Genomic DNA, 27,210 nt, shown 5'->3' with positions numbered 1-27,210 from the left:
CAAGCACCTAGTGGACGTTTCAGCTGCGGCAATCATGTCCGCTGTCTCCATTCGCAGGCACTCCTGGCTGAGATCGACCGCCCTGCAACAAGACACCAGGGCGCTTATCGAGGACCTGCCATTTGAAGGGGACGGACTCTTTAGTTCCACCACGGACACCGCACTGCAGGAACTAGATAAGAACCTTAAGATCTCTAGGAGCCTTGGGGTGCAGCCACTTCCCAGACAACCCAGAGCCAGACAGTGGAGCAGGTCCTGGTCGAGAAAGACTCCGCATAAGCCATCTTCGGACCAACAGTGGCGACCACGCCCTCCACAGCCCGACAAGCAGGCCTACTCGGGCAACAACAGAGGGCGCTACAGTGCCCAGCCATCAGGCAAACCGAAGGGCACCCGCCCCGCCAAGCAGGGGCTTTGACTTTCCTGCACCACGCGTCGTTGCCACCACCCAGCCCACCATCCGCCTTCGCCCTTTCCTGCCTGCCTGGGAGCTGGTCTCCTCAGACAGGTGGGTCCTCTCTGTCATCCAAGAGGGCTACAAAATAGACTTTGCTCAGATTCCAACACAGTCAGTGGTGATCACCACCCCCCCATCCCCACCTCTGCTGGCGGAGGTGGACACCCTCCTACAGAAACAAGCCATAGAGAAATTACCATCGGAAACCAGGACGGGTGGTTTCTACTCCCGCTACTTCCTAGTCCCGAAGAGAGATGGGGGATTAAGGCCCATCATGGACCTCCGGAATCTGAACAAATTCATCCTGTATCGAAAGTTCAGGATGTCCACACTGCAGTCCATCCTGCCCCTCATCAACCAAGGAGACTGGATGGCCACCCTAGACCTCAAGGATGCTTACTTTCACATCAGCATCCACCCAGAGTTCAGAAAGTTTCTCAGGTTTGCAATAGGCTCACAACACTTCCAGTTCACTGCCCTACCCTTCGGGCTCTCCACGGCACCCAGGGTGTTTACAAAGATGATGAGCGTCGTGGCCGCCTACCTGCGGCTGCAGGGGGTGATAGTCTTCCCATACATAGACGACTGGCTCCTGGTAGCCAATTCAAGAGAAAGTCTGTCTACCCACATCACAGCCACACTACACCTTCTCGATGCCCTGGGCCTGCAGGTCAATCTAGAAAAGTCAAATCTCACTCCATCAAGGACAGTGCAGTTCATAGGGGCAGTGCTGGACACAAACCTCCATCGAGCCTTCCTCCCCGCCCAAAGGGCAGAGGACATCACCAACTCAGTACAGTTACTCCAGAACCAAGGCTGGGGCACAGTAAAGCAACTTCAGCGAATGCTGGGACTGATGGCAGCAACGACAAGCGTGCTTCTTTACGCGAAACTGAGGATGAGGGACCTACAGCTATGGTTTCTTCGCCAGTTTCGCCCGAACAGAGACTCACCTCGAAAGAGGTTCACTATTCCCCTTATGACGCTCCAATCGCTCCAGTGGTGGGGATCCAGAGACAATATCTGCCAGGGAGCTCCCTTCCACCTCCCACCGCCCTCAGTGACCATCACCACCGATGCCTCCCAGTGGGGCTGGGGCGCCCACATGGAAGGCCTGTGTGTGGGGGGCCAGTGGCCTCCCAAGCTGGCTGTGCACCATATCAACTATCTGGAGCTACTAGCGGTTCACTTTGCCCTTCGTTCCTTCCGCCCAAAGTTGACAGGGAGGACAGTGGCACTACTCACAGACAACACCACCGCTTTGGCGTACATCAACAGGCAGGGTGGGACAGTGTCCCGCCGCCTCTGTGCGTTGGCGATAGAATTGTGGACGGAATGCATCCAGCACGACGTCTTCGTGAAGGCCGCACACCTCCCAGGGGTCCTCAACATTCAAGCGGACTCTCTGAGCAGGGGGGGGGCCTCCCCGCACGAGTGGGAACTTCAGTGGCGTTTCCTACAACCAGTTTTCCAGCTCTGGGGGTACCCACAGCTGGATGCCTTCGCCACGGCAGGCAACAAGAAGTGCCCTATGTTTTGCTCCAGAGGGGGTGCAGACCCTGCATCCCTGGGGGACGGGCTCCTCATCCCGTGGGAGGGCCGCTTCCTCTATCTGTTCCCTCCTCTCCCTCTGTTGACCAGGGTAATAAACAAGTTAGCGAGGGAGAGGCCACGCTGTATCCTGGTGACCCCCTGGTGGCCCCGCCAGAACTGGTTCGCCTCCCTACTGACCATGTCGGGGGGGAACTTCTACCACTTTCCAGCGGAACCAGACCTCCTGTCGTCCCAACGGGGGCGGGTGCTACACCACAACGTGCCACACCTGAAACTGACGGCGTGGCGCATAGACCCTTAGAGTTCTCGGGTAGGGTCCAGGAGGTCCTGTTGAATAGCAGGAAGCCCTCCACCAGGGCATCCTATGACAGGAAGTGGAAGAGGTTCTCGGACTTCATGGCTGGCCGGCCAGTCGCACCTAGGGAGGCCGGCCTGCCGGCAGTCTTTGATTTCTTGTTGTCCCTAGTAGACGCGGGCTTGGTGTTTTCCTCCATTAAGGTCTACTTGGCAGCCATTTCTGCCTTTCACGAACCTGTGGCTGGGTACTCTGTTTTCGCCCATCCCCAGTCCAAGAAGTTCATGAAGGGGCTATTTAGACTGCATCCACCGTCCAAACCCCCCACCCCACTGTGGGATTTGTCAATAGTCCTAGACAGATTAACCAGGCGGCCCTTCGAACCCATGGCCTCATGTTCCCTGCAGCTTCTGTCCTGGAAGACTGCCTTCCTAGTGGCCATCACCTCCGCACGCCGGGTGGGGGAACTCACGGCGATGCGTTGTGACTACCCCTACCTAGCCTTTAGAGAGTCGGGCGTCTCCCTGGCCCCTGATATCAACTTCCTTCCTAAGGTGCCCTCCCAATTCCACCTCAACCTGGAAGTGTGGCTCCCCGCCTTCTTCCCTAGCCCCTCCTCGGACGAGGAGCGTCGGCTTCACTCCCTAGACGTCCGGCGTGCCCTGCTTTTCTACCTAAGCCGATCCAAGTCCTTCCGTAAGGGACAGCAGTTATTCGTTTCCTACACCGCACCCAGAATGGGTGACAAGATTTCTTCACAGAGATTCTCGAAGTGGTTGACAGAGACCATCAAGCTCTGCTACCTCCTAGCAAAGAGGCCACTGCCTGGACCTGTACGTGGCCACTCCACACGAGCGATGGCGACATCGGTGGCGTTCCTGAAGGGCGTGCCTCTGGCTGATGTCTGCAAAGCTGCTACCTGGTCGTCCCCGCATGCTTTCATGAATCACTACGCGTTGGACGTGCATGCTCAGCAGAGGACCCGGTTGGGGACTGCGGTGCTACAATCTGTCATCTCCGGTTGACCGTCTTCCCACCTCCAGGTATGACTTGCTTGCTAATCTCCCACAAGTGTGATGCACAGAGACCACGAAGAAGATAGACAGGTTGCTTACCTGTAACTGTAGATCTTCGAGTGGTCATCTGTGCATTCACACTACCCACCCTCCTTCCCCACTGCTGACGGTCTCCCTTCCTTAGGGGCTTTCAGCGGTCAAGAAGGAACTGGTGGGATTGCCGCGGTGGCGCCGTTGGGCCTGCGCAGTGGGACGCCGGCGCATGCCCAGTGGCGCCGTCCGCGGAAATCTTTCCCGGGCTTTCTTACAGATACCGACTGGGGACCAGCGCAGGCGCAGTACATCCCACAAGTGTGAATGCACAGATGACCACTCGAAGATCTACAGTTACAGGTAAGCAACCTGTCTTTATAAGTTAAGAGACTATAGGAAAAGGTTGACCAGGATTGGGCAATCTTTTTGACTTGAGGTTCAGAAAGCCCCTGTATCATCTACCTGTGAAGATCCTTGGTATGCCATCAAACAGAAGATGGAAACATGATGGCTGTGATTGGCCAGATATACTAGGATAGGAGCAAAGAATAAGCCCTGGGTGCTGAACAAAATGGTCTGGTGTGCTGCTCTTTGGCACTTATATCAGTAGGTTACCTACTACAGATGTGAGGAAAAAGCCGATGTGACATAACTAGAAATTAAGGGATGTAATCTTATTTTGTTTCTTCATCTGAGACCATGTTAGATTGGAACCACAACAAAATCAAATTAAGCATGGTAGTAAAAGCTACTTGTACTTAAAAAGCATTGATTTAAATGTATTGACCTCATTGGAGTTGGAAGGAGTTATTAGAAGAAACCACTGAGATTAATGAACCAGCTTCATTGTATTCAAGACTCTCTAAATCTGTGGGAAGAATCTGAATTACTAGGGATGAGCACCCACCAATCAACTCTTGGTCAGATTAATTGAGAAACAGTGTTTATAGTGTTAAGAGCACTGGCCTAGCCTCTAGGAGACCCATGTTTGAGTCCTCGCATGCCATGGAAGCTTGCTGGGTGACCTTGGGAGAGTCACACAGTCCCAAAGTAACCCCTCCTCTAAGGGTTGTTGTGAGGATAAAATGGAGGGGAGAACGATGTAAGCCACTTTGGGTTCTTATTGATGTGAAAGGTGGGCAGTGGAAGTGAAGTATATAAATAAACCAGACTCATTGCTCTGCTCAAGAATATATTCCACCTGCAAACACACCTTTTGTCCTGGACAAGGGAGATTGATGAAGCTGTATGGAGTCAGCAGTTATTGAGTAATGGAAGGAGGCTTCATCTGATATCAGTGAAAATTGTTGAATCATTTTCAGAATACACAAACTGTATGGATTGGATCCAGAGATCCAGCAGCAAAACATGGTGATGGACCTGGATTTTAGCATCACTCTTTTTTGCAATCTAATAGAGTTGATCAGTGGAGTCCTGGGACCCATGTGGACTAACAGCTGTATGGGCTGGGGAAGGAGCTACAGTGAGGAGGGCAAATGGGGTGGGTTCATCCCGTTCTTCTCCCTTCTGTAAGCATAGCTGTACTGACAGATGATAGGGGACAGGCTGTGTGGCTCCCTTCCCTCTCTTCACAGCAGCTCCTCTGACCTATAATGAGTGTTAGTCCGAATGAGTCCTCGGATCCCAGGCATCAGGTTTTGCAGGGACCGTTTCACGGAGGAGAGTGCAGCAACAGCCACGCTCTGCCTGATGACTTTGCTGGATCCAACCCGCTGAAAGCAGTTGAATACAGTCTTAAGTATGTACTTAAATTAGCATTGGTGGGATCAAGTAATCTTTGATCCCAGTTGTGTTCTGGAGTTTGAATAGCACATCCCCCCCCCCCCAAAAAAAACCAGTTACTACCAGGTGAAGTGCGGATTATGAGAGTAAAATATTGAACATGGATATTTGGGTAGATATCTAAAGCCTATCGACATGAAATGGTGGGAAACCAGCGATTCACACAATAGAATCAGTAGACTGTAGCTAGCTGATGGCTGGAAAAGAAAATCAAACAAAATGCATGTGGCTATTCCACAGAATGCTGATTAGCAGCAACAAAGAATGAAAGGTTAAATCGTCCAGAGTGGTGAAGGCTAAATTTGTAGTACTCCCAGGAGGACAGATTTTGATAAAAAGAAACCTGCTGGGGATCAGATTCTGAGAACAAGAGGTGAAGCACTAATTGTTTTGGACAAATCAAGGTTTGGTCATTGATTGTTTTGAATCTAGAGGGTTGTGGGAACATCCTGTGACATTAGTGGACTTGAAAAATACATGAAATGTCACTGGTTAAATGTGGTGTGTCTTTCCTTGTAGTACAGGACTTTTTAAAAAAGATACTGTGTGAAAAGATAGGAATATCCTCTTGGCTCTGAAGACTTGTAAGTGAGCCAGTACAGTTTGTTAGAGGAGGGGTGCCAAACATACGGCCTGTCCAGGACTCTTATCTGGCCCTTGAGCAACTGGTCATTACTTTTATTGCCAGATGTCTGAGGCTGTGTGTTGTGACCCTGCATGCTGCCCCAGTGCTAATGTGTAATGGGCAGCAGAAGTGGGAGGGTAGGCATCAGAGAGGTCCTGTAAGGAAATACTGTAAGAATGTAATTATTTAAGAATGTTTGTATTTTGAATGAAAAATATTATTGTTAATTGGATTTGCCTTTGTCCTTTATAAAGTTTGTATCCCCAGTACCTGGCATTACAGTTTATGGCATATATGGCCCGGCCTGACAAAGTGGCATTTATTTCAGATCCAGCCCTTGTGACAAATTAGTTTGACATCCTCTGGGTTAGAGTGTTGAACAAGGACCTAGGAGACCAAGGTTCGAATCCTTACTTTGTCATGGAAACTGACTGAGTAACCTTGGACCAGGCACACACACTTAGCCTAACCTACCTCATTGGGTTGTTGTGAGGATTAAATGGAGGGGAAAATAGATGTAAACAAGGGGTGGCCAGTGGTAGCTCTCCAGATGCTTTTTGCCTACAACTCCCATCAGCCCCAGCCAGCATGGCCAATGGCTGGGGCTGATGGCAGTTGTAGGCAAAAAACATCTGGAGAGCTACCATTGGCCACCCCTGATGTAAACTGTTTGGGCCTCCATTGGGGAGAAAAGTGGGGATATAAATGAAGTAACTAATTCAGGAATAGGTGAAACTCTCCTGCAAACTTGGCAATCTTGAAGGGTCAACAAAAAACTTGTATTACTTGTCTGATCTCTGTAAGGGGACAGGTTCATTATGGGAATATATTCCCTTGTTGGGGTCTATCTGCAGCCTGTTTAGGTCTGTCCAAGACTCCCTTTTCCACTGAGCTCTGTCAGTATTACATTTGTGACATCAGTGTGTCATGCAGAACATGAAGAGGTACCAGGCGGATGAAGGCAGCATGAGAAGAAAGCAGAGGCTTGGCCTTTAGATGGAGATCTGAGAGTCAGTCTACTCCAGTGTGCTTAGCTGCCTTTAAAATAGAATTTGAGTATGGTCCTAGCTGTTACTGCAAGGAAAGTAATCTTGTTTGTTCAGCCTTATGGCTTCTACTTGAATTTGTTTTTGAAAAGCATGGAACAGTATTTCTTCTGCAAAGCGTCCAGAAATATACTGACCAGTTCATCAATGGTAAGTGCATCTCTTAAATCTGGTGACTGATGGGTGGGACTCCACTGAGTCTCACTGCTTCTGCAGTGTCTTCAAAGTTCAAGAAGGCATCTCAGGAAATGGGCAAGTTAGCTGGCAGCCACCAATGTACGTTTGACTATCTGTTCCCACTTCTTTTTAAATTGGCTAATATAACCTGGAAAGTTCTCAGGATTGCTGAGGTCTTGGAATCCCCTTTGTCTTAATGCTGGATTTTTCCTGGAATAGCTGAGCTGTTCTGTGGAATGCCTAGATTGATTTTGCTGCTTTCTAGTGTCCTCCAATTCTTCCAGTTTTTTCAAACTTCATTAAGAATCATATAGTTTGCATATGCTTCCTGTTCTTGAATATGCTTATGATGAAAAATATTATCGCATGGGTGCAGTTGAGTCAATCAAAAAGCCTTCATGAAGAATTGTAAAAGTGCCTGTTCCTTGCAGATATCTTTTTCAGAAATGTTGAAATCAAGGAAATGTGTTTCCCCCCATTTTCTAAAAACAAATTCCTGGAAGCCAAAACAGATTTTGGGAAAAATCGAAACACATGCAATACTTTCTGTAAAATCTAGGCTTATTTTATTGCTTTAATTAGCGTTGTTTGGCATATTTAGGGTGTTTAATACATAATGCTTTTGTTTTCATTAAGCAAAATTGCAGATATATCAATTACATAAGAACATAAGAGAAGCCATGTTGGATCAGGCCAATGGCCCATCCAGTCCAACACTCTGTGTCACACAGTGGCAAAAAATTGTATATATATACACACACTGTGGCTAATAGCCACTGATGGACCTGTGCTCCATATTTTTATCTAAACCCCTCTTGAAGGTGGCTATACTTGTGGCCGCCACCACCTCCTGTGGCAGTGAATTCCACATTTTAATCACCCTTTGGGTGAAGAAGTACTTCCTTTTATCTGTTTTAACCTGTCTGCTCAGCAATTTCATCGAATGCCCACGAGTTCTTGTATTGTGAGAAAGGGAGAAAAGTACTTCTTTCTCTACTTTCTCCATCCCATGCATTATCTTGTAAACCTCTATCATGTCACCCCGCAGTCGACATTTCTCCAAGCTAAAGAGTCCCAAGGGTTTCAACCTTTCTTCATAGGGAAAGTGCTCCAGCCCTTTAATCATTCTAGTTGCCCTTTTCTGGACTTTCTCCAATGCTATAATATCCTTTTTGAGGTGCGGCGACCAGAACTGCATACAGTACTCCAAATGAGACCGCACCATCGATTTATACAGGGGCATTATGATACTGGCTGATTTGTTTTCAATTCCCTTCCTAATAATTCCCAGCATGGCGTTGGCCTTTTTTATTGCAAACGCACACTGTCTTGACATTTTCAGTGAGTTATCTCAATTACTTGAGGGAGAGCTAGAAACTGCTGCACCCTATTGCTACCTTAGCACATGTATCTTAGCTTTTGCTTTGAGGGGAGAAGGCTGATCCTGGTAAACAGTTCCAGTAGTAAACAAAAGGAATTGTATTAGTTGGACAAAATCTTGTTTTAAACGTTTAATTCATTCCAAAATAATATTTCATAGGAGTTTTTTTCAGTGTTCCCTCAGATTTTCCAATGGAAAAATTCCAAGTCCTCAGGAGGTAAAATAAAAGACCCACTTCCACCATTTTTTCCCTTTCCCCCAGTTCCTTCTGCCTCTAGTAGCATTGAGTGGGAAAGGCTGATAACCTTGACATTCCAGAAGCCTGGACGCCTCCTGGAATTACAGCTGATCTCCAGACTATAGCGATCAGTTCTCCAGGAGAAAATGGCAGTTTTGAAGGGTGAAATTGACGGCATTGCACCCCACTGAACTCTCCCCCTTCTCCAGGCTCCTGCCTGCAATCTCCAGGAACTTCTCAAGCCAGAGTTTGCAACTCTACACAAAATGTGTCAAATTTCCATTTAAATCTGTATTTGTAGCAGGGGGATTTAGAAGCAGAGTGCTCTGTACCTTCACTGGTATGAGGGAAGGTTAGGGAAGGAGAATGTTTTTGGAGCGTGCCTACTACTATCTGCTGTCGGTGTAAATGATTCCAGGGAAATCCAAGGAGGATACCTTTTGCTGTTTAAACCTGACAGATTAGAAGCAAATCATTATTGTGTGAAATCAATACTGGTATGGGCAAGGCTGGAAAAAAAACCAAGGTTCTAGTCATATAACTTTGAAAAACATTGTTTAGAATACAAAATATTTCTTTGAGCTATATGCAGAGGTAACAATGAAAATTTTTGTTCTGGAATTTGTCCAGGAATTTGTTAAATTTTTTCTACTCTGAGGGAGGACTAGCACTTTCTCAACTAAAACTCAAGCCTGCCATGAAATAACCAGGTTTGCTACATTTAGTTGAGTAATCAGTTACATTCAAGATAAATCATGTAGCAGACTTTTGGAAAAAAATGTCCTTTTTTAAAACCTCAGAACTTGCCAGTACTATATAGCAGAAGAAACATTCTCTTACACAGAAATACCTCTTCTGTTACACCTAGCTAAGATGCATATGTGTAGCATTTAAAAGTGTAGTGTGCTCTCCTTTCTTCAGAACCATTTTTATTCATATGAAAATTCATTAAAATCCACTTAAATCATCTAATCTGACATAACACCTATTTTTCTTTATTTTAGAATAGTTTTTTTCCAGTGCTGAGCATGCAAACGTATATCATGTTAAAGGGTATATTTTGAATCAGAATATCATTTGTGCTCCCTACCCAAAACACAAAGTATCTTTCCAGGAAGTTATTGAACTCTTAGAAAAGACAGAAGAGGAAAATCTTTTGAGTGGAGATTTTAACAGAGTGCAATGGATTTTACTACTTATGACCCTTTAGATTTTTTTTTAAAAGGAGAAAAACACATTGGGATGTCCTTGGTTGGGAGATATCTTCCAAAAGAGTGAGATCACACTTTTCACTCAGGTCGGTGTTTTATGTATTCAAGAATAGATTTCCCCCCCTTCCCTCCCCCATTTGGTTGCCCTCAGTTTGCACAAGTAGAAATATTCAGATTAAACCTGTCATTTATGCTAATCATGTATGTAAGGTTTTAACCTGGCTACTCTTTGGCTAGGAGAAATCAGTTAGACAAAGGCATATGAATGCTTTATTATTACAGGATGAATCAATTGTGCCAAGTGTGGCGCAATCGCTAATAGATTTTTTTCCTCTCAATGAAACGCCTATGGAGGTATTTCATTGTACTTGTGCAGTTTCTGCTGTCAGTTTCTGGACTGTTAAAAGCTCTTGATGGGAGCTCTTATCTCTCCAGAGCAACATGTCCTTTTAGTGTGCAGCATCCATTTCTGTTGCCAAAGTGATGCAGGGTGGACAACAACAGTGGTGTTTTACAGGGACTTTCTTGCCCTGTCTAGCCAAGTCAGTGTGTGTGTGTGTGTGCGCGCGCTCATTGTTGTTTTTTAACCTTACTAAATGGATGCCACCCAGTAGCTGATGGCTCTATTTTAGGACAAGAGGCACAAAGCAATAAGGGAATGAGCCTGAATCTCAGCGAAAGGGGACACTGCAGCCGTATGGATTCCTGCTCGAACAGTGCTGCTTGACTGTAAAATGACGGCCGTTTCTCTCACTTCCAGGAATCTCTTCTTCCTGGAAGGTGAGTGGCTGAGTTCACCCTACTGCCGAGATGCAGCCACACACACTCACAGTCTGTATTCCAGTGCTGTTTCCAAGGAGTTGGCTGTGATAGCACTCCAGGGTATCTTCAGCAAGGTAGAATAATGTAAGTTAAACGGGGAGGGGGTTGCGATCTGAAATAACTCCATGCTCTTTCTGTTTTTATTTACACTTGGTGGCAGTTGGGGTGGGTGGAGTGTTTCTTAATGCCTTGCAGAGCAGCAGAGGTAGTCACTCACTTTAGATGCAGATAAATGGATCTCTAGAACCCCTTATCTTTGCAAGGGGGGGGGGGAAATAGAGGCTGTTTGAAACATTGCTGCAGGTTGCTGGATATGAATGAACAACAAGAAGGGCAAGATAAGAGAGTGAGCTGCGAAGCCCCTGATAAGGGCTCCCCCTTTTTCTGCTCCCGTCCTCTTTACTGACTATATACTGTATAAGCCTGTGGAGGGGCAGGGGCCATAATTCACAATGCATGCTGAAAAAAAATGCTTGGTTCTAGTCCCTGATGCTTAATTTGCTGTGATGAGGCTTGTAGTTACTAGCTTGGTTTTGGAGGGGGGTTTTTTGGGGGGCTTAACCGTGTTTATCATTTTAACTTTTTAAAAAAATTACTTAATACCCATTTGGAGAGTGTCTGCTTCTGGTCGATCACATAGATACATATGTATATACATATTCATAGGTTTAGTATGCCTGAAACTTTCCTGTTTAATTGTCTAATAGATGGAAGGGTAAAGAGAAAGGCTGAGAGAGGACCTTCAGGGTCTCAGCTTCTGGCACCTGAGAAAGAAGAGGGTTTGTCTTAAAAAAAAAATTAATAAAAGGGTCAAGCACGTCATGCTTATGTTAAACTTGAATCCACCTGCTTGGGAATGGTGGTTTTTTAAATATATATTTTAATAAATGCTGACAAGATCATTCAGATTAGGAAGGAAATCGCTGAAGGGTCACAGGTGAGACTTTCTCCAGATATTGTTTCTGTTTTCTGGAGCTTATATAGAAGTGTGGTGAACAGAAACTGTACACGGGGAGGTGCTTCCCAAGCAAGTACCAAGCAGGGCATAGGAAGGTTGGTGCTACATTGTCTTTTCTTCACTGCAGTTGTATTACCTATGCTGGTCTTGCTAGTCTGAATCCATCCCCATGCATATGTCTTTGCTCACAACAGCTGCCCATCTAGAAGTTATGTTTAAGCTCACTTACAGGTGACCATAGACTGCAGGAAAAGAAACTGGCATTCCTTGTGTGCACATACAGAGTGTCCCGCTTAGCTGACATCCACATTACCTTTCCTTGCAGTTAGAATGCTGAAGAACATCTAATTCAAGTGTGTCAGACATGCAGTTCGGGGGCCAAATCAGGCCTCCGTAGGGCTCCTATTAGGCCCCTGAGCAACTGGCTGTCATCTGCTTCCTTCTCCCTATATCTTGCTTCCTTCTGCATAACAGCTTGCTTTGCAAGGCTTACTCAATTGCACAGGAGTTACAGAGCAAAACCTCTATTTTCTCCATTGACTAAGGTTCCTCCCTTGGGGAGGAAGCGGGGAGGAATAGTTTGCTTTGCTAGGCTCTCTCAATTGCACAGTGGAGCTACTGAGCCAAGCCTCTCTTCCTTTTATTGGCTGAGGCTTCCCCCCAGGCCCCTGGGGAAGGAAGGAAAGCGCCAGAGCTTCCTTTGCCCAGTTCCCTGGATCCCATGGAAGAAATGCAAAGAAAGCATCTTTAAGACTAATGAGTGCTAATGTTTTAAGCATGTTTTTTAAGTTTTTTAAAATATATCTATATTGTGTTCATTATAAAATTTGTATCTCTGCTACCTAATCTTAAATAGGTACACACATGGCCCAGCCTGACATGGCTCGGTCCAACCTGACATGGCCTGGCCCAACAAGGTCTCATTTATGTCAGATCCGGCCTTCATAACAAATGAGTTCGACACCCCTGATCTAATTCATGTGCTGAGACTAGATTTATTCACAAAATAAAACCCTGTTTCTGAGTAGTACCATTTCAGACTGCATACAGAGGCTCTTATGACTGAATGTTTTGTAATACAAGAAGAGGGAGGGGGTATGTTCACATAAATTCGAGGTTGATTATATGAACTTTCACCTGAAACCTGTAGTAGTACAGCTCAATTTACCATCTGGGTGGAAACTAAGCCCTCCTTACAGTTTTTTAAAAACCTTCCATGAAGAAGGCTCAACAGTTTCCCAGGTAATATACTAAAACTGCCTTCAGTTTGATTTTCCATGTACTTGCTGTGCTCCCTGGCAACTTTCATGCTTTGTTCCTTATTTTCTGTAAGGGTGAAGAGCCCCTGGCTTTACCCTCTGTCCCCTGCCCTAGAGTTTCTTGCTAACGATCTTTAATTGGCATTTTATTTGAGCTGGAAGTGCGATATTAGAATACACTTGATGGGGGATGTAGGGTTGCCAGCCTCCAGGAGGGGCCTGGAGTTCTCCTGGAATTACAGTTGATAGCAGAGTGTTAAAGCTGCAGTACTGCAGTCCTAAGCTCTGCTCACGACCCGAGTTTGATCCTGGTGGAAGCTGGGTTCAGGTAGCTGGCTCCAGGTTGACTCAGCCCATCCTTCCGAGGTCGGTAAAATGAGTACCCAGCTTGCTGGGAGAAAGTGTAGATGGCTGGGGAAGGCAATGGCAAACTACCCCATAAAAAGTCTGCCTTGAAAACGTGAAAGTAGCATCACCCCCGAGTCGGAAATGACTGGTGCTTGCACAGGGGACCTTTCCTTTTTCCTTTCCAAATTACAAATATCAGTCTACCCCCTGGGAGATGACTACTTTGTAGGAATTCTACAGGGGCCTCTGTGGCATCACATCCCTGCTGAGCTCAGTCCCCAAATTCTCCCCTCCTGAGGCTCCACCCTCAGATCTACAGGAATTTCCTAACCTGGAGTTGGCAGTCCTAGCTGTGTCCTGCTCAAATTCTGTGCAGGGAAGCATGTCATGTTTCCCTAGTCCTGTTGCATCCTGAAATGACCCCTGGAGTGCTGTTGCTGGGGGACAGGGATCCCCAAGAGCAACATGGGGGGAGGAGATGAAGGGCTGCTGCAAATGAGTTGGAGGGGATTGTGGAAAATCACCTCCTCCCCTTGCACATGGGGATCTTTCCCACAGGATTCAATTATTTTAACTTTCTTTAATATGGAATGCTTTTCAATATGCTATTGAATCCTAGGTGTACTTGCTCTGCTCAGCATTTCACATCCTGATTCCTGTCCAGCCTTTGTTTGAGTAATGGAAGAGGCAGCCATGTTGTCAGTATCTGTGTGAAATTTAGGAAGATCCATAGCTGATCTCTCTCTTCTCAAAAGTGCCTACTTTAAGCAAAGAGCACCCGACTGAATGTCAGCATTGACTGTCAAACAAGCATCCCTAAAGCACTCTGACTGAATTACAGAAGGCTCTTGCACTTTTCAGTTATGTAGGCTGGGGGATTTGGGTAGGTTCAACTTTTCATGCCACAGTACTGCAGGGACTTGAGAACTTAACATAGTCCCTTGATACCAGACCCCAGTGCTGAGAAACTGGCAGGTATTCCTATGTACGTTACTCATTTAACCTCTTATGACCTTAGATCATTAACATTTCTGCTTGTCTGGTGCTCTTGAAAGTTTGTTCTCAGACTGAGGAGCATAACTGTAACAACACTCATAGGTCACCTGTAAATTCATGTGTGTTGAGTAAGACAGGATAATTCCTAAGATGCCTTACCCCTGGAGAGCCTGACAGTTGATATATCCATTTGATGAACTCTCTCATATGAACGGTTTGAAGGGAATTCTGTAGCACTGAGCACATGCAGGAGAATCACAGATAATGCTCAGGAAGCCTGAGTTCCTGTAAGCATTTCTTAAGACATGGGAAAGAATGATGAATTCAAGACAGTCAAACATTTTAGAAAGCATTGAGTGTACATGCCATAAATGAAAGTGGACCTGAAGTCTGAGAAAATTTGGAAAGGTTTTTTTAGAGTCTTCATGCTAAGGGTAGGATAGGCTCTTGCAGCTAAACATCCTGTGTGTCTTGGAAGATGAAATGAGAGTAACTGTGCCTAAGCTTAAGACTTACTGTGCCAGAAAGTAAGGTTTTATAACAGAATATGTCAACGTAATTTTGCATCAACGTAATATTGCAAGGTGTAATTACATCAACACTAAGTGGGTAGAGTTGCAGACAGGTACATCAGTGCACATATCTAAGGTAGGTTTTGTGCATAAAGCCAAATCCATTTTTGTAATGGATATATTTTAAAAAGAAAGGTGGGAAAAAAGGAATGTTCAAGATAAGCCCTGGAGTGACAAAATGGGGGAAATAGTCGCTAAAGCTTTGCCATGTACATACTTTGGTATATATGTGCTTCCTGAGGGAAGCAGCAGCAGTGAAATAAGAGTTATCCATATTCAAAATATACTTGAAATGAATGTCATCCTGAAGCTGGATTTGGCAGTCTCAATCTTTGTGAAAATGATTGTGTTAGCTCCTCCATTAGAGTCCATGCTGATGAGTCCTTGTATGTCGGATTTCTCCAAGAAGCTTTGTTAACAGCACACATTATTTATCTGTACAGCGTAAAGCATCCCACAGCACAACCATATGCATACCTGGTCTTGTTTATGGTGACTTAGTAATTTTGAATGAAAGATCGCTTTATCCTGCAGCTGCCTTGTAAGGAGAGGTGCTTCTGCTTCATTGAGCATCCGCAAGTGGCGGTGCTGATGTTATTCAGGAATCTGGGTGCTCTAGTCTAATTTTTGGCAATTCATGTTCAGCCAGTACCACAGTCCTGATGGTGTTGTAATCTTAACCTCATAAATGTGAGAGAAGTTCCACCTGAATATGAATATATTAGTTTTATCAGTCCTCTCCTTAAAAAGTGTATCTGGCATCTTCTGAATCCAGATCCGCTTCTTGCTCCATCAGCAGTGAAAGATCCTGTTGGTTCTGCAATCTGATTCCTTCTGTGCCAGCTGATCTCAACATGGGGCTGTGCTATCATATAGTGTGATTACTTTGTTCAGGGAAAGGCAACCCATTAAACTGTTTGCTTCCAGTTACATGGTTTAGAAATAATGCCTTGAAATTGTTGTTTTTTTTAATGTGTAGTTTGGATTCTTCTTTCTATGTTGTCATTTGCCAGGAGCCCCAGTGTGTAATTTTTCCTTCCAAAAAAGCAAGCCACAGTGGTTGGATCCTGCTTAGGTACCACAGAATAGCTCCCCGTGCCCACTCCAGCCATTCATTAACTCTAGTCACAGGGGAAATAAGCTTATTTCTTGTGACGAATCCTTACAACAAAACACCCAAAGTTACCTGTGCTCCCTGCTTCTTTTTATTTCCTAAAGGTAGTGGGGATTCTTCTTTGGAAAAGGAGTTCACCTCCACAATCGTGGGGCCCACAGTGAGCACGCCAAACAGCCAACACTCCTCCCCAATCCGCTCCCTTAGCGGTGAGTACATGACCTACCTGCTCCAGATACCTTCAGGTGAGATTTTAGTGTATGAGTCTCTGTATAATGCTTATTGGAGAAGAATGCTTCTCAAGATCAGATCATCTACTGAATGCAGGGAATTGGGATTGTTTGACAAAGTGGAAGCATCTAGGCCACATGAACACAGCCTTTGGGGAAAATAAGAGTAGGGCCCAAGGGGGGAGTGGTGTGGGGTGGATGTACTTTATGAGACACTGTTGTGGGTGATCTGGACCAGATTTTAACCTGTTACGATTTATGTAACTTCAGAAATAGTTTTAGGGTTTTTTCTTTCAAGATTTGAGATCATACAGTCATAATGGGGAATGGATGAGTTCTGTTACACATTGGTGCTAGCCCCAAAGAAATTATACTTGGATTCTGCATGGAGTTGTTGGGGGAAGACCCATAGATTTGAAGAGTGTTGAAAAGGGGCATGTTTGTACTGATGAGTTTTTGGATTTGTTGCTTTGTGCAATCTCAGGCATGTCCTCTTGACATTAATGTCCTATTTTAGCCTATTTCTACCATATTCTTCAAAAACATACGAAGCCACCAAATTGCAGAATCAATGCAGGGTTCTCAGGCTTGTCTCCAGTAACGCTAGTCATATGGTGTTTCTAAAAATCGTAAACATAAAATAGTTATGTCTTCTGGATCTTAAGTGGGGGGAGGGGGCAGGGGAGAGCAAGTCCAGAATTGGGTTGGAAATGCCAAAATGGAATCCAGAGTTAGCTGTTTGGAATGGAATGTTCAGAAGTCTGTGTAACATACCCACTGTGTTTAAAAAAGCTAGTTGGTCCAATTGTAACTTGAAAAGAATTTAGCACATGGGCTGAACAAACAGGAAATGAATATCTTCCCCTTTAACAGGGATACACTGGTTGATGCTGTTGCTTCTGATCAGACTTGATTTCACAGCTGGTTCCTACAGCAATCTCATGCCCCAGTGGAATAGGCACATTACATAACCTGTTTTGCCAGCCCAACCAGACTGCTTTTGGTCCTGTTAGGAACCTTGCAAAACAATAGCCAGCTCTGCCTTCTCTGGCCAGGAAAAAAAAGAAACTCATTCCTAAGGGGATGGAAACTCATCAGAGTTCATCCAGCCTCAATGTTTCTGGGCAGCTCCTGCCCTGACGAACAGGCTTTCACTTCATATTTGTGCACAGATGTGTCAGCATGTCCTATATCTTCACGATGGTCTTACGGAATAGGCTTTTTACAATCCCTCTAAACTCCTAGTTCTCTTTCCACCCCAAGAATGTGTTCTGGCCACAGGTACTGTTCTGAGCCTACACTCTGGCATGTGGCATGACAGATTTGCTTCAGTGGTGTTCCGTGTCAAAGGCTTCCCACCCCCATATTACTATGAATCAGGGTAGCATATTAGGAGTCAGTTCTGTGTCCCCCTCTTGGCCTGTCTAAGTCCTGACGTAAAAGCAAAGGCTAAATCTTGACTTTCAGTGGGTTTGTTTTCGAACTCAATAAACTTTTCTAAAGTATTCATCTTAGATCTTTCTATTGCCCCCCTTTCTTTGAAGTACAAGCAGATATCCCCCTTGAACAGAGAAGTGTTAGCTGGACAGTAGCTACAAAAGGAGTGAGTTGTTCTCTGACCCTCCTGTTAACTGCTTAGGAGACAAGATGCTAAGCTCCCCTGAGTGTCATGTGGACCCACAAGTGTTGGCTGGCAGGCACTCTGGGCCAAGAGAGCAAAATTCCTGTCTCTTCAAAGGGTTTGTAATACCCTGTGTTGTTGAGATGCTTAAGGAGAAAGTCAATGCTGAGATCTCCAGCTGATATGTTAAGTTGATTTAAAGTAAGGAGACTGTGACTGGCCTTTTTTTACCAACTGAGGGGACCCACATAGCCTCTTGTGATTCTGAAGAACCAGGTTTGTTCAGTACTGTAAACCTTCCCTTCAGTTATGAGATGTTCTTAGGGCAGCTTTGGGTTCGCTGCTGTCGGGTAAGTTTTGTGGCAAGCGAGTAAAACACAGAGATCACTGAAGCAGGAGTTATATGTAAATAACTAGGAATGTTTATTTATACATTAGTTTTAAAGAATAGATCAGCAGCACACATTTCCAGGTAAAGGAGAAACTTGGTTGAGGCACATAAATTTAAGCTAGTTACAGCTTCAGAGTGTGGATGAATACTCTTTAATGCTTTCAGGTATACTGCCTAGCTCCACTGGGTTGGATCCTTTCACCCACACCAGGCTGCCCGTTTCCAAGAATCAGACTAAATGGTACAAGGTCTGCTTCATCATCAGACAGGCCTCACAGCTGGGTCCTCTGTTGTCTCCCCAAGGCAGAGTTAAAGCCCTCTGCCATGCTAACCAGGCAGAGCCACCCTTCAAACTGCTGTCTCCCTGAGGCAGTCCCAAAAGGATCATCTGAGACAGATCTGAACTAACTCCTACTGTGCTTCCCTCTAACATACCACCCCCACCCCCAGGCGACTGGATGCCGGAGCAACACTCCCAGAGGCTGAGATGAAACAGCCTGTCTATCATAGATACCTTTTGCCTCCATCAGTTCAAATGTGTAATAAAAGGCTTTCTGGGATTAGGGGCCAGCTGGTTGCAGCACTAGTGATATCCATGGATGCCTAGTTATACTGAGTATTGTATTCAAGTCGAGTAGCAACTTAAGAGACCAGCAAGATTTTCAGATTGGAGAGTCAAAGCTTCCTTCTTCAGATACTCTGACTTCTGCTTCTTGAAAGTTCATACCCTGAAAATCTTGCTGGTCTCTCTAAGTTGCTACCAGATTAAACTCCAGCTCTTCTGTTGCATATCAGCACAGCTATCCTATGAAAGTGTCTGCATTGTGTGTTTATTGTGAATAGCAAAATAAATGTAGCTGCTTGCTTGTTGTATCTGACCGTGACCTAAGTTACTGTTTTGTTCCATCTCCCTTGCAGAAGATATTTATACCATCATGCCCCATTTAAGTATACCTTAACATTTATGTGTGTGAGAATGAAAACAATTGGGGATGCTTTTTGGTTTGTGAACAGTTTGTGTCTAAGCAGCTTGAGTCAATGCCAACCTATTCTGGGAGCATAGGTGCATTCTCTGACTACACAGCATATCTTATATCCGGCCTCCTCCCATGGCTGCAGGCAGTGAATATGTGTGCCCATCACAAGGCTTCCCAGTAGCTACATTTTCTTCTGTTCTGTGGCATGATATGGAAGGAGAAAAGATATGCCTGTGATGACCTACATTCTTAACTATTCTAATGCTCTGTGGAATACCACAAATCAAACAGCCTTAGGAGTGTACACTGCAATTAAATGGTAAGTGTCATGGTCTTGCAAGGGCTATTTCATGGAGAATCAACAGGCTTCTATTATCCTCCCTCCTCCCTCCCTGAACCAACATAAAGTACAGAAAACGTTTCATCCTTGAGGCCCAGCTAGGTATGATGGAAGCAGTCACCTTTGCTTTCCTGCCCTAGCCTGTTCACATACGGAGCAGGGATGGTGGGTTACGTTTTTTTTAAACATGAAAAGAACATGTAGTTGAGGGGAGCTGAATCTTCACCCAGCCTGCCTTCAACACCAGAAGTACAACAAACTGGGAGAAAATTCCTGGAGGGATGGAACACAGGAAGGATGGCGACAGAGTGGCTTTAAGTTCCTCTTTTTCATGTTAAAACAGGGACGCTTCTGTCTGATTTGGACCAGACTTGCAAATAACAAACATGGCTGCCCTCTCATGGTTCTGTTTGGCTCTTATTCCTATGGTTCTCCCATTTAAAAAGAGGAGTAGTTAGAAGAGCAGCACAGAGAAGGGATCTGAATGTGTGAGCCCCCTTTTTTCTCTCCTGGTATAGAATGACTAAAACTGGTGATGAACCAAAGGTTCAGGAGTGCTCTTCTGTATGGCTTTTAAAAACTGTTATAATGAAGGTTTATTCCATACATCAGCTATGTCAGAAAGTGAAGATGGGAAACATTTCTCAAACATATTTACATTAGCCACTTGAAGGGGCACATCTAAGGTAATTGATCTTTGTTTCCCAGCTTCCACTACCTGACTCAGAGTGTGTTATGTTTTTCTGCGTGTGAAAAGCTACTCCATGTAGCAGTATCCTGGTATCAGTTGCCTAGTAGTAAAATAAGTAAAGTAAAGGTAGTCTCCTGTGCAAGCACCAGTCATTTCTGACTCTGGTGTAACATCACATCACAATGTTTTCTTGGCAGACTTTTTGTTATGAGGTGGTTTGCCATTGTCTTCCCCAGTCATCTACACTTTACCCCCAGCAAGCTGGGTACTCATTTTACCGACCTTGGAAGGATGGAAGGCTGAATCAACCTTGAGCCAGCTACCTGTCTAGTAGTAGTTGTGTACTTTGTATGTCAAACAGGAGAGCATTATTTTAAATCCCAGGATTCTGCCCACCATTGTAATTATTGAAACTTTCATATATTTCAGAGTGAGAAGTTAAGAGAGGGTTGGCCAATGTTTCAGTAACTGGCTGATGTAGCTGTGCTTCAGCGCTAAAGCAGCTGCAGCTCTGGTGATAGGATTTGTCTTTTGATGCTAATGGAGAGAGGTTTCTTCATTCTTTTGCTAGTGCTCAAAATGGAAAAGGTTTGGTAATCACTTGCACTGATAAGTTTTGTTCCCCCTCCCCCAGGGTTGTAGCAGGTTGTTGTTGTTTTTTTAAATACAGGGGAGGGGGGTTCATCGTTTAGAAATCCTTTAATAGGAGCCTTTTCAAATTGTTGTTTTTACCTTTTTCTTCTGTAGCAAATTCTATCAAGGTGGAAATGTACAGTGATGAAGAAGCAAGCAGGCTGCTGTCGCAGGACGACCGGCTCATTGAAAAAGATGACAGCGTGATTGTGGAAGATTCTCTCTCTGAGCCTCTTGGCTATTGTGATGGGTCGGGGCAGGAACCACACTCTCCTGGTGGCATCCGGCTACCCAATGGCAAGCTAAAATGTGACATCTGTGGGATGGTGTGCATTGGCCCAAATGTGCTGATGGTGCACAAACGCAGCCACACTGGTGAGCAGGAATGGCTGCTAGTAACCAGTAACAGTGAGGAACTCCATAATCTTATATATAATGTTATAAGCCTAGACCTTCATAGTATGAGATTCCACTTGTCAAACTAAAGTGTAGCATGAGCTGTCTTATCATTAGACTGCAGTTCTTTGCAGGGTTGAACTAGTAATGATACTTAGCTTTTACAGTGCTTTAGTGTGTTCAAAGCACTTTATGTGATCTCTAAAACCCATATGATAGTGCTGCAAAGTAAGTGCATATTATTGTCCCCATGCTGCAGATGGGGTTGAGGAACAGTGTCTTGTCTGAAGTCACCTAATTGATTTTTAGCTGAGCCACTATATCATGACAGCTGTGACAATAGGTGGACTAAAGCTTTTCCAGCTACAGTGAAAACAGTAAGACATGTTTTCTGGTCAACAGATAGAGCAGGGTCAAGAAGAAGATAAACTTAAGGATCAATGGAACCATACAGAGCAATGCATATATCAAAAGCAGTAAAGCAAGTAGAAGCTGAGGTTACTTAGAGGCTCCAGAAACTGTAGAACAAATGCAAAGACCAAATCATTACGCAAGGTCTGATTTGGCAATGCTAGCCCTATACTAATCTGTTCCTCCAGTTCCCAGTTATTCCAACGGGTAAGACCATGCTGATTTTCCCTGCGATAAATGTGAAAATATGTACAAAGAATTAAGTTTTTATGCTGGATATATGAGTTTTTAAGTTCTGAAAGCAGATCCTGTTTAAGATCTTCTGTGACTGTTCATAACATGGATTATGGAATCTTGAGCTACTTTGCAGCAGGGATGAAATGGACTGGAATAAGCTGCTTTTCTATTAAATGGGATACCATCCCAAAGAAGATAAAAGCTGGGATGCCGCTTGGTGAAAGCAAAGTATCAGAGTTACTCTGAACATTCACTAATGATACTCTTCTTTCTAGGTGAGAGGCCATTCCATTGCAATCAGTGTGGTGCCTCCTTCACCCAAAAAGGTAACCTCCTGCGCCACATCAAGCTTCACTCGGGTGAGAAGCCCTTCAAATGTCCATTCTGCAACTATGCCTGCCGGAGAAGAGATGCACTCACTGGCCACCTCCGCACACACTCAGGTAGGTCACAGGACACTTTTCCTTCTTGAGAGCTCTAATAATGGTCTGAATGAGGCTTGGTGAAATGAGAGGGGATTGGTAGGTGCTGCTTCTTCCTCTGTGGCCTTGGACCAAGCTGCTGTTGGTGGGAACTTGCCTGGTGTAAAACGTATGAAAAGTCTCACCATTCACAGTTTTCCAGACATCGGTTATGTTTTCAGCTCTTGTTTATTTCTGTTGCCTCCAGTATCTTCTAATTTAGCTCCACCAATTCATGGTGCCTCCCGTTCTGATGACTGGTGTTTATATTTGTATGTCATCTTTTCTCCAAAAAGTTCATAGTGGGGCTGGGGATGCTCTCACTGCAGTTTCCAATTTAGGCACTGGCCAAGTTAAGTTCAAAAATTAAGTGCCTTTGCAGCTTTGTCAATGCTACCTAAGCAGAGTTGCATGTTTGGAAGCCCATTAACTCAGTGGACTTAGAAAGGTGTAACTCTGCTTAGGATAACTCTGTTTCCATCTCTTTCAGACCATTTCTGTGGTTAAGATACTGCAGGCTTTAACTGATCCTGGAGAGCTTAATGCCAACAACACCAAACAGGGCTGGAATTCTAGCAGGAGTTCCTTTGCATATTAGGCCACAGCCCTCTGATGTAGCCAATCCTCTCAAGAGATTACAGTAGACCCTGTAAGAAGAGCCTTGTAAGCTCTTGGAGGATTGGCTATATCAGGGGTGTGTGCCTAATATGCAGAGGAGCTCTCTCTAGATTTCCACCCCTGACACCAAATAAGCAAAAACAGTTACCACTTTGTGGGTTTTGTGCATCATACCGATGGGGTTTTGTGCCTATGCAGAGCTACATAGAGGCAAAAAAAAATCATCCCAGTGCAGAGACATGTCTTTAGACTGTGTATGCCCAAAGGGAAGGACTTGAACCTTCTTGCTCAATTCATTTCCTTTTAGTCTGCTGTTGCAGTGTTTAGGAGTCCTCTTCTCTTGAACCTGTCTTGTTTGTTACAGGAAAATACTTTTTTATAGTTCTGCTTGTGTCTCAGTGTGCCCAGCAGTTGTGTAAATAGTGTATTTCTCTGTGTTCTGAGGGTGCTTGGTGCTTGTGTCACTGCTAACTACATTTTAAGTTCTGTTGCTTGTGCAGAAGAGATATTCCCTTTATGGAGAAATACAACCTTGCTTTACTGTGCCTTGATGAAGGCTGGTTGTTCTTACTCGTGCCTGAAATTCTTAAAACATTGGCTATGTATGTGGCTGACATGAGGAGTTGGCAGTTGTCTGCTAACTGGCATTTGTGTTGCAGCTTTTCATTTAGTTTGAAGTTCTGTGTTGTAACAGCTGGCTTGAGGGAGGGAGAGTAAAATCTGCCCACCCGCTGAGCTTTTATTGTTTTTCCCTTGGTTTTAGTTTCTGCAGTGGTTTTAAGCTTCAAAAAGTTCACCCAGGTGTTCACAGCTGTCTGTGACCCTTCTCCCTGTTAACATTTCAAGCACGAATGTGGTGGAGATTCTTTAAGTGGTTGCTACATGTTCAGTTAAACTGTGGCTTCTGTGGGTGGTCCCAATAATGGTACTGGCACGTTCCTTGTTAAGGGAAATGTGTGTTAATAGAATAATGAGTACAGAACTGTTCTTCATGTTGGAGCAGTGAAGTTTGCTTGACTGAAGCAGGAGATGATGTGAAAGACCTTGGCCTGAGACCCTGGAGAGCTGCTGCAGGTCTGATTAGACAATACTGATTTTGATGGACCGAAGGTCTGATTCAGTATAAGGCAGCTTCATGTGTTGCAAAGTTGCGATGGAGTAGATCCAGTAAAATTTACTGTCTGTACTATTTTGAATGCTGTAACATTTTTGCATCTACATTAGCAGCAATTTCTCATAAAATCAGAGATTAACAGTGGCAGACGCCCTTCTTTCCTGCACCCCGTGACTTTATTTCTGACATGTGTTTTTAGTAGAAGGCAACATACTGCTTTGCCTTAGTTAAAGCCATCCCTTAGGTAGGGTGAATTGGGACAACTGTCCTAAGGCCCCACATTTTAACATCATGGTGTTAGATGCAATCATTCACAGGCGTCCTTCAGATTATCTTCTCCCAGCAGCTCTGCAGAATTGTTAAAATTAAGTCCTATATTTGCAGCATATGTACACAGAGCCAGCTGCTGTGTGGGTGGACTATGGCTGGCTGAAAGTGGTATGAGCTGCAGAGCCTGTCATACAACAGAGGGGGGCAGGAGAAGCAGCATCAGGGCACAGCGGAACTTGCCTTCTTTACTGGATCCTCAAGGAGAGTGGGGCTCTTTCTGGTTTGATTAGTCCCAGGTCCAGCACCCTCCTCTTCCCTACCTCCCCTTAAGAAAAATACTTACTTCCCCTTGGCCCACTTCCTGGGATCTTAAGATGAATCTAGGTGTGACAGTGGGAGAATTAATAAAAAAACCCTCTTTTTTTCCACTATATATTCCATATAGATATTTCATATAGAGAGCCAGTTTGGTGTAGTGGTAAAGTGCACGGACTCTTATCTGGGAGAACCAGGTTTGATTCCCCACTCCTCCACTTGCAGCTGCTGGAATGGCCTTGGGTCAGCCAAAACTCTCACTGAACTGTCTTTGAAAGGGCAACTTCTGGGAGAGAGCTCTCAGCCCCACCTTCCTCACAGGATGTTCATTGTGTGTGTGGGGGAAAAGTAAAAGAGATTGTAAGCCGCTCTGATTCAGAGTATAGGGCAGGGTATAAATCCAATATCACAGGGATGGCCAGCCGTAGCTCTCCAGATGTTTTTTGCCTACAACTCCCATCAGTCCCAGCCAGCATGGCCAATGGCTGGGGCTGATGAGAGTTGTAGGCAAAAAACATCTGAAGAGCTACCGTTGGCCACCCCTGCAATATCACCATCACCATATTGAATAGCAGTCACAGAGTGGCCTTGTTATGTTTTGAGAGAAGGATAAATCATATAGCTGCCAGTATGATAATCGTCTCTTTCCCCTTCCCAGTCAATGTGCATAACAAATAGCGACTAAAGGGAATTGATTGGGATTGCAACAAATGGCACTGGAAAGTGGGGGAGAAGAAAACTTGTAAAGTACTAGAGATCATCTCATCCAACTACCTGCTCAGTCTTATATTTATAGTTGTTGAAATTACCTTTGGAGGTCTTTGCCCAGTCTTCCAACTTGTCAAGATCACTTAGACTCTTAGCTTGGGTTCCTTTGTTGTTATCTGTTCCTCCCAGCTTCATGTCAGTATCCCCTCATCCAAGGTATTTATAAAAATATTGAAATCCTCAGAGCATAGGACAAAGCTTCATGCCAAAGCACTCAAGACCTCCCGCCATGTTGGCTTGAAGCCATTAACAAGGACTCATTGGAAAACAGTGGTTCATCCTGCTATGAATCCACTTAAGTAGTATTTTCCAGCCTATATTTAGTCATTTTGTCCATTAGGATATCATACATTTTGTCAAGGGCTTTGCAGAAATCAACCTGTGTTATGTCCATGGCATTCCCAAACTAGCTGCTTTATCAAAAATGGAGATAAAGTCAGTCTGGCATGACTTACTCCTGATAAATCATTTCTGGCCCCCGATGAACAACACATTCTTTCCTAGATGCTCACCGATTGGCTGCTTAAGAAATTTGCTGAAGAATTTTAACATCAAGCTGTCTGATCTGTAATTTCCTTTGTTCCCTTTATTCAAGATCTCAACAACCATTGCTGGTCTTCTGACATCTCTCCTATTCTCCAAGAATTTTCAAAGATTAGAACCAGAGCCTCTGCAACAACATCTTCAGACTCCTTCAGTATCCTGGGATTTAATTGATCTGGCCCCAGAGACTTGAACTCATTTGAATCAGCTAGATGTTTTCTAACATTCTCCTTACCTATGTTGCACTGCAAACTGCTCCTCATATTGTTTTGTTTTGCTTTACTCAGGTTGGACACAATTCCCTTTGTGGGAAAAGAAAGAGGTCAAATAGGAATTAAGTAGTTCTATCTTGCTTCTATCCCCTATCAAGATTTCATCATCTTTCCCAGACACTGGGCCTCTTTTTTGCTCTGAATGCAGCCGAAGAAGTAGGCTGTTTTGTTTTTCAACATGCTTCCTAAGCCTCGGCTCGTTCTAGACTTTATCCTTCTTGAAATGATCCTCACAGATTCAGGCTACGGTTCTGTGTTTGTCCCTGTTTTATATTCCATCTCTTATATATTTTCCTTTTAAGTCTCCGCTTTTGCAGCCACACTGGCATTTTTGGTTGTCTCCCATTTTTCTTTCTCAATGGAATAGTTTGCAGTTTTTCTTTTTCATTGGAATAGTTTGCAGTTACTCCTTCAGTACTTTCTTCTTCAGAATCTCTCTTCTCTGCCTGGAGCTCTTTTCTCCCTTAGGGCTTCAAGCCATGGGATCCTATCCAGTTTTTTTTTTTCTCAGCTCGTAGAAATCAATTTTTCTAAAGTCCATGGTAATGCATCTGACTGTGCTCAGTATGCATGGCCCATTGTTATCATAGATTCCCAGACAACCTGGTCATGTTTCCTCAAGGCCCCTGCCACTTTTATTTCATCCATCAGTTCTTCCCTGTTGATCAGATATAATTCCAGGATAACAGATGCCCCCCTTGCTCCTTTCTCCATCTTCTGGAAGTTGAAAGTTGTCTACGAGGCAGCTCAACAATTTATTTGACCTCCAATCGTAACAGAAGGCAGGATGGTTGAAATCCACCTGTTACTCAAGCTCTTACAGTTGTCATCAAGCTCTTACAATTGTTTGAGCCAGAGGTGGCCAAAGTTGCTTATCTTAAGAACCACATAGAATAAGTGTCAGATGTTTGAGAGCTGCAAGACATGAACAAATATTACACATACATCTTTATTACAGCTCTTAATACTTTCTTTGCACAGAAAGATAAAACACATATTTATGCATTTTACAACATG

The 27,210-nt window shown here is 44.5% G+C and overlaps 1 protein-coding gene across 10 annotated transcripts in view; it reads left to right on the top strand.

Moving 5' to 3' along the window:
• The window catches only part of IKZF4 (IKAROS family zinc finger 4), an 81,172-nt gene that overhangs the window by 28,897 nt on the left and 25,065 nt on the right, over positions 1–27,210 (top strand). For 4 of the 10 annotated variants that reach the window (XM_060252042.1, XM_060252046.1, XM_060252040.1 and 1 more), the window contains 3 exons: positions 16,010–16,150; positions 20,903–21,163; positions 22,108–22,275. In XM_060252042.1, the coding sequence (XP_060108025.1) occupies positions 16,010–16,150; positions 20,903–21,163; positions 22,108–22,275 (570 nt within the window). Of the gene's footprint in view, positions 1–10,596; positions 10,743–16,009; positions 16,151–20,902; positions 21,164–22,107; positions 22,276–27,210 lie in introns of all 10 variants that reach the window. The other 6 variants (XM_060252047.1, XM_060252041.1, XM_060252044.1 and 3 more) reach the window with 4 other exon arrangements.

This window comes from Heteronotia binoei, chromosome 13 (genome assembly GCF_032191835.1).
Source record: "Heteronotia binoei isolate CCM8104 ecotype False Entrance Well chromosome 13, APGP_CSIRO_Hbin_v1, whole genome shotgun sequence".
NCBI lineage: Eukaryota > Metazoa > Chordata > Lepidosauria > Squamata > Gekkonidae > Heteronotia > Heteronotia binoei.
This window is presented reverse-complemented; position numbering and strand designations above follow the sequence as displayed.